General features: G+C 48.3%; 1 protein-coding gene across 1 annotated transcript; it reads left to right on the forward strand.

The window, feature by feature from the left end:
• Positions 1 to 6,356: 6,356 nt before the first annotated feature.
• On the forward strand, positions 6,357 to 7,283 carry LOC133282392 (olfactory receptor 5G25-like). The gene has a single exon (XM_061478408.1). It carries the CDS (start codon positions 6,357 to 6,359, stop codon positions 7,281 to 7,283), a length of 927 nt encoding a protein of 308 aa, XP_061334392.1.
• The last annotated feature ends 583 nt before the right edge of the window (positions 7,284 to 7,866 follow it).

The following is a 7,866-nucleotide window of genomic DNA, read 5'->3' on the forward strand; positions in this document are numbered from 1 at the left end:
TCTAAACAGAGCAAACCAACACTAGTATCTTCTAGGCAATAATTTCCTATCCATCCATGCAGAATAGAAACCCCTCATCAGGAAGTTACTATCTGCTACTAGCAACCTTTATAAAAGCAAACACACAGCCAAGACACTGCCGACATCCATTTTGCTTTCCTATTCTGTCCAGGAAGTGATTTATGCATGCTGAGCTTTGAGGCTCTACTGCATTAGACATTATTGACCAACAGAAATGATTGAGGACAGGTTGGATGGTGATTGCAGCAACATGCTCTACTGGAAGTTGTTTCTGCCTGTGGCAGGGGGCTGGAACTGGGTGAGTTTTAAGCTCCCTTCCAACCCAAACCATTCCATGGTTGTATGAAAAGCTGCTTGCACCTCCTCACTTTTGAGTGGGGTTTCTGAAGGACCCCAACACATCAGCACAGTGAGCTGATGTTTCCCATTAGACTTAAACTGACTCTTCAGGCTATGGCCTGTGTTTGCTCTGAACACAATCCACATTGTAGCTGTGTCTGCCCAGCACCCTTCACTGCAAAGGCAGCAGAACCATCCACTTTTTCCAGAAGAAACCTCCAATATGGATGTTTAAAATAGATCCAAGCTGAATCAAAGCCCCCAGATGCATCCTTGTCTCCATAAGGGGAACCTTCTGTGACTAATTCAGATGTGGAAACCTACAATTAGATACTATTGCTCCTTTGACCAATGTGACTCAACCATCAAACCCTGGCATGAGAAATCATGAGTAAGCTGCAGCTGGGATGGAAAATAAGTTTGGCCTGGATAGGCAGACATAAGGAAATGAAGAAGTGATAGGGTAGTTCCGGACAACACTGAGAGTCTTTGAGCCATAAAACACGTTGGGCACATCTGCATACAACATATGGCCAGAAGCATGGAGCATCTGTGTCGTCAGCACCAAGTGACATTGAAGGAAATGCCAACACTGCTCAGGCAGTGCCTTGAAAGGCTGTTCCTGCACCAAGTTGGGTGACTGCTTATCACAGGGGATGAAGTTCCGCTGTGCTCCTAGGTCATCATGGTGGCAGCTTTCCACGGTGCAGGCCCATCCAGAAGAGCAAAATGGCCAGCTACATCCTACGGAGGAAATAAGTACATTTCCTATGAAGAAATAAGGAGATGGGCACATGAAGCTGAGAGCTGGTCTTGATAATGTTCCCCACCACCATGCTGATGGAGATGAGTAAAACAGTCCCAAAGAGCAGCTTCTACACGTTGGGGAAGCCCAAGAGCACAAACGTGGTCACACTCAAGTGGTTTCCTCCAGCCGCTCTCTTGGCAGCAGGAGACAAAGAAACATGGGAAGAGGTTGAATCACTTCTCCCAGCTCATAGGAACACACAGTGCATGAGGTTAATGCAGGATTTGGGGTTTCCTTTAGGACTGCACCCAATTCCTGGGAGATAAAACCATGATGGTTGAAGGTCCTAAATAATATACTGAAAATAATACCTTGATAAAATAATAGGCAACAGTTCCTATATGGAAACAAATAATCTTAGAGCTTAAATCCTAAAGCTGTGGCTGCTCTGTTACGGAAAGAATTGGTCCTGCAAAACATAAGCATCTTCCCATGAGCATCCAAATTCTTTTTAACAAGGAGGCTTGTTTGGGATGATTTCTTTGCTGTCCGTGGGAGTTGTTCTTATTTAAGGACAAGTAAATACAATAATATCATGCCTTAATCTGCCACAAGTATTAGTGTTGCATTAAATAGGTAAGAAATCAAATTGGAGTGATTTTCTGACTCTGTAGTGATGTTTGAGTCGATTAAGGTGAGACCAGAATCCCTGAATGCAATTCCATGTACTTGTAGCTTCAAGGGAAAAACCACCCCTTCTCATCTGAATTATTCTTGCATATATTTCTTCCTCTGTTCTTACTTATATTTAAAGAACATGTGTGTAGATATAGATGTACACGAGATGACTGCTGTTCATGTTAACCTGAAATATGCAGGCCTTAAAAAGATGAGGAGATAACCTTCAAATAAACATGTTGCCTGTTGAGAAATGAGCATTCCTCCTCCTTCCCCTCCCACTCCCCTCTTTCCATCAGCCCCTTTTCAAGCAAGATGACCATTTCTTCAGCACAATTCATCTTCTCCCTCCACCCTTCCCAAAGCAGCTTTTACCTCCCCATTCCCCAGCCTGTGCTCAGATATTCATTGCAGAAAGTCCCTTGACTCACCACCAGTGCTCTTCGCATGTTGCTGGTGGGTGCCTTTGCTGCAAGGACACATTGATGGCTCATTTCACCTCGGTGGACACCACAAGAGCCTTCTCCCTCTATGATAAGGTGCCCCCCAGCCTGTCTTAGTGCTTAGAGCAAGTCCTCCTCATAGGCAGGACCCGGCATTTTCTCTTTTTGAAGTCTGTCTGATTCCATCTGCCCATTTTGGACCCAAAACTGGCCTTTGAAACAACGTTTTGCATTATATGCCTCCAAATTTAAATAACCTCAGGGTGGCTTTTTACTGCTTGCAAAAGGAGGAAATGACACCGAGACTGGGACTTGTTCCTTGTAGAAAAAAGCAGCTGACAGCAGACAGGGCTTTAACACCTTTAAATGGGTTCAGAAGATCCAGCTGAAGTTGTCTACACCCACCTCAGGCAGGAGGATGAAGACAGTTGCTGTTTCCCATTGCTAAGGGCTCACACACTCAATGGCCAGTTCCACATTGTCCTGGGTTCAGCAGTAGCAGTCATTTTTCTCCTTCTTGGTAGCTGGTGCAGTGCAGTGTTTTGACTTTCGGCCTGGGAACAGAGCTGATAGTAATGTTTTGGTTTGGCCAAGGACTTTGTGAGCCTCATGCTCTGCCAGGGAGGAGGGGAAGCCAGGAGGAAGCAGAGACAGGACACCTGACCCAAACTGACCAAAGAGGTATTCCATACCACAGCACGTCATGCCCAGGATGTAACCGGAGTTAGCCGGAAGGGCTGGGAGACTGCAGGGTTGGAGGAGGTATTGGTCAGAGCTTGGTCGGGCCTGGGGGGTGAGTTATCGGTTGGCTGGTGCTGAGGTGTTGTATTCTCTTCCCTTGTTATTTCCTTTATCATTATTATCATTGGTGGTAGCAGTAGTGATCTGTGTTATACCTCAGTTACTAAACTGTTCTTATCTCAACCCATGGGAGTTGCATTCTTTTTGACTCTCCTTTCCGTCCCTCCGGGAGCAGGGGGAGGGAAAGAAGTGGGGGGAAGTGAGTGAACGAGTTGCCTGACTGGGTTTAAACCACAACACTCATCCTCATTCTCCTTCTTCCCCTTGTGTAGTACTTACATAAGTAAGTTGCAGATACATAAAGAGTAGACATCTCAAACACACACCTTGCATCTAATACCACTGAAACCAGCCATTCTCAATACCACAGCTTGTCTAAACAAAGGCCAAAACATCACCCATCCCACATCAAATACCCACATCTTATCACACACACAAGCATGCCAGAAGCCAGCCTCCTCATTGCCTGCTCATCATGACCCAGCAGGAAGATGCATTGCAATGCTGGCTGCTGCTTCTGCTTCCTAGGAAATCATGTGGTGTTTTCTCTGTTCTCCTGGTGAGATGATAACCCCATTGAAGGCAGTGGCAGCCCTTAGACACAGCAAACCACTGGCTTCCTTAAACACACACAACAAGGAGCAAAAAGCTTTGGGGTTTGATAGCAGCAGCTCCAATGTGAAGCCACAATGAGCAGAGTAATAGGGTTGTAGCCACAGACTTGTGTTTTTAAGACACTAAGAGCTCATGTTCCTATTTAAACACTTGGTGATGTTGAAGGAGAGAGCAGCTGGACATAAAGTCATTGAATATTGTTGTACAAGGCACCAGAGAGACCTTATTGTGGCCTTTCAATAACTTAAGAGGGGCTACAAGAAATCTGGAGAGGGGCTTTGAGCAAGGGACTGTAGGGAGAGGCCAAGGGGAATGGCTTTAACCTGCCTGAGGGGAGACTGAGATGAGCTCTTGGGCAGAAGCTCTTCCCTGTAAGGGTGCTGAATCACTGGCACATGGTGCCCAGGGAAGCTGTGGCTGCCCCATCCCTGGCAGTGTTCAAGGCCAGGTTGGACACAGGGGCTTGGAGCAAGCTGCTTTAGTGGAAGGTGTCCCTGCCTGTGGCAGGGGTTGGAGCTGGAGGAACTTTAAGTTCCTTTCCAATACAAACCAGGCTGGGATTCTGTGATGGGCTTGGGAGCATCCATCAGAGCCACCAGCGACAGGGGCAACCCTAAAGCACCCTTCAGAAGGGCCTTTTTCCCCTGTTGCTGCCCATTTCAGTCCTTTACCACATTCCTCATCTGTTCCTCCCCATCTCCTTCCTTCCACTTTTGGGCACCGCTCCCTCAGGCTCTCCTTTGTCTCTTGTGCTTCCAGCAAAATGCGTGGAAGAAGGTGAATGTCGTCATCAAGGAGAGCACAAGGACTGGGGCTGCCTCAGGCCCCACTGAGGTGAAGATCCAAATTCCCCAGGAAGCCCTGTCCAGGCAGAGGAAAGACAGGAGGGTGACCATGAGCAGCCAGCACAGAGGTACCAAGGCCAAGTCACGCCTGACCAACCTGAGTGCCTTGGGTGATGTGAGCATTGATGTTTGCATGGACAAGAGGTAGAGGACAGCATTTACCTCACCGTTAGCAAGGTCACCACGATCTTCTGTTGGCTCCTTTGCAGCCAAACTTGTGAGCTATGGTTTGAGTACAAGGAATTGAAGATGGGTGGAAAGCTGGTTCACTGCACATGGTGCCTGGCATTGGTGAGGGACCCTGGTACCAGCTCCCGTTGGTGAGGTTCCCCTCATCTCCCTGCCATGATAATGTAAACCATGGCCCTTGTGAAGCTGTAACTGCTTCAAAAATGCTCCAAAGGTGGATGTGAAAGGTGGGGTTGTTCTCTGTTTTGCTCTAAGGGAGCCCAAAGCCCTGTTGCTTGCTCAAGCTGAGGTCATCTCCTCTGGGTACATTTCTTCTCCAAACTAATCAACACAGAGAAGAGATAATGACCTGCTTTGGGCTTTGTCACCTCCTGGGGCACAAAGAGATTCACAGTCCCCACATCCCCACATCACTTGAAATAGGAAGGGGGTTTGCTGATGCTGGTTCATTCCCAGGCACCCTGCACAGCTCCAGGCACATTCATCTTCACATCCATCTCCGAGAGCAACAGGAGGGCAGCAGAGACAGAGCTGAGATGTAAGTGAGGGGCAGCATCTTTCAGCCCATCATTCTCCTGTGGTTCTCTCTTGCCAACAAGCAGCAGCTCCTGTCTCCATTTCCTGTCCTACTGCAGGGTCCTGGGCTTCTTGATGATGCTCTGGGCTTCCCAGGGAGCTGTCTGTGCTGTGTGCTCCCCATGCTGCTGCTGAGAAGGCAGATTTGGAGATCACCCTGGTGGAGAGCACCCTCAGGAGGTTTCCTCATCTCTGAGCACAAAGGTTTCCTGGATGAGCACCAGAAGCTTTCCTGTACAGGACATTCAGGGTGCTCCCCATTGCTGAGATGAGGCAGCTCCAAAAGATGATTTTTTTTCCCCCAAAGCATGTGTTCAAGAAAAGATTTCTTGAACCCTATTTCTACTGAAGACTCAAGGAACAGGTTAAAGAACCATGAAAAGGTTTTAGATCTGACAGAGTGTGTCAGGAGGGAGGGGAAACCAATCTCAACCTCTGTATAAGAATGCACAGGTTAATAGTATGGTTCTGGTTGATGGCAAATCAGAGGTGATGCATCTGGAGCCCCTTGCCATGGACAGGATCACTTTTCACTAGAGCAGGCTGCTCCAAACCCCAGGCAACCTGCACTTTCCATAGGTCAGGAACTCATTCCAGTTTCCAGTTCGGAAGAAGCCCGAACAAAGAGGGAAAGAGCGGGTGGTTGGCCAATGTCCATGAGAGGATGAAGGATGAGCTCTGCACTGTGAAAGCACCACGTTTCTCTGTGTTCCAGGTTGAGCCGGATGGACTCCAAGCCCCAGGCTCAGCAGGAATGTAGTCAAGGAAGTGCAGCACTAAGGTAAAGATACTTGGGTGTGCTACCTCCCCACTGCTTTCCACAGGGGTCATTGATCACCATCTTAAGGGGAGCCAGAGGAGCACACACCACATTGTGCCATGGTGTTTAACTGCTTGAGCACCCCTTTGTTCTACCTGTGCTGGCACACGACTTTCACCAACCTGTCCCTCATTGATCTGTGCCTGAACTCTCCCTTTCCATCCTGCAGGACTGTCTCTGAGCAGCTCCCACCACACAGAGGCTTTTCCACCTGGGACATCCACGCCTCTTGGAGAAGAAACCCCCAGCCAGGAGCTCACACACAAAGCACCATCCAGCCCATGGCACAAAGCAATTGCACCCAAGTGAACGAGTTCAGCCTGGCAGGGTTCACACAGGACCTGGTGACTCAGGTCTACTTGTTCCTGCTCTTCCTGCTCACCTACGTTGTCACCATTGTGGGCAACCTGGGCATCACCATCTTAATCAGGGCCAGCCCCCACCTCCACTCCCCCATGTATTATTTCCTGGACAATCTGGCCTTTGTAGACCTCTGTTCTTCCACCATCATCACCCCCAAGATGTTGGTTGACTTGATGTCAGAGAAGAAGAACATTGCTTATGCTGGGTGTGTGGCTCAGGTCTTCCTCTTTCAGCTTCTTGGGATAACTGAATGCTTCCTGCTGGTTTCGATGGCCTATGACCGTTATGTGGCCATTTGCCATCCCCTGCTGTACCCCCTTGTCATGTCCCCAAAGTGCTGTTTCCAGCTGGTGACTGCCTCGTACCTCATGGGGCTGACCAATGGTGTGGGACAGACCATCAGCATGTCCACCCTGTCCTTCTGCAGGTCCAGCGCCATCGACCTCTTCTTTTGTGACATTTCCCCTCTCATCTCGCTCTCCACCTCTGACAACACCCTCAGCCACATCATCCTGACCACTGCAGCATCTCTCTTTGGTGTGTCCAGCAGCCTGGTTATCCTGCTCTCCTATGTGGCCATCATCGCCACCATCCTGAGCATCAATTCAGCCGAGGGCAAGCGCAAAGCCTTCTCCACCTGCACCTCCCACCTCACCACTGTCAGCATCTTCTATGGGGCATGCTTTTTTATGTATTTATTCCCCAGCTCAGACAGCTCAAGAGCAGCAGATAAATGGGTTGTGGTGATCTACACCGTGGTGACTCCCATGCTGAACCCCTTGATCTACAGCCTGAGGAATAAGGAGGTGAAGGAGGCTTTGAGGAGACTCTTGCAAATAAAATGATCTTGAATACTCCCAATATAGAAGCAGATAGAATGGAGATGTAGAGGGTAGATGCTCAGCTTTTGGTTAAGTATGGATAACATGTTGGGGGTGTTCTGCACCCAGTTAAGTCGGGATCAAAGTCGTCTTCTCATTTCTTAACAACACACAACTAACAGGCACCCAGGGTCAATCAGTTGAATCCTGCTTTGTTCCCAAAGCTTCCTGATAATTCCCTGGTTATTATTTAACCCAGATGACAGTTGTTTTCCTCCTGAGCCTTGGGGAGAAGCAGGGGCAGATGTTTCACACCCTTCCTGGCCCCTATGTCAGTGTTTGACTGCTCTTACAGTGGGATTTTCCCCCTCCCTCTGTTTCTAACTGGAATTTCCCATGCTGTAAATTCACAAAAGGAAATCTCAGATTTACCCTCATCTGCAAGATAAAGAACATGGAGAACTTGCAGGAGGCATCAAGTCAAAAAGAATGGGACACCATTAATTCTTTCATGCATCCTTTCTCTGTTTCTAAAATCACAGAATCATGGAATTATTTGGCATGAATGGAGCTTAAAGCTCACCCAGTTCCAACCCCAACACCTGCC

Source organism: Pezoporus flaviventris, unplaced genomic scaffold, assembly GCF_033815535.1.
Source record: "Pezoporus flaviventris isolate CSIRO_AGI_PZ_B2104156 unplaced genomic scaffold, CSIRO_AGI_Pfla_v1 ptg000123l, whole genome shotgun sequence".
Classification (NCBI taxonomy): Eukaryota; Metazoa; Chordata; class Aves; order Psittaciformes; family Psittacidae; genus Pezoporus; species Pezoporus flaviventris.

Coding starts and splice junctions, on each gene's coding strand:
- LOC133282392 (XM_061478408.1), top strand. CDS start 6,357: ATGGCACAAAGCAATTGCACCCAAGTGAACGAGTTCAGCCTGGCAGGG.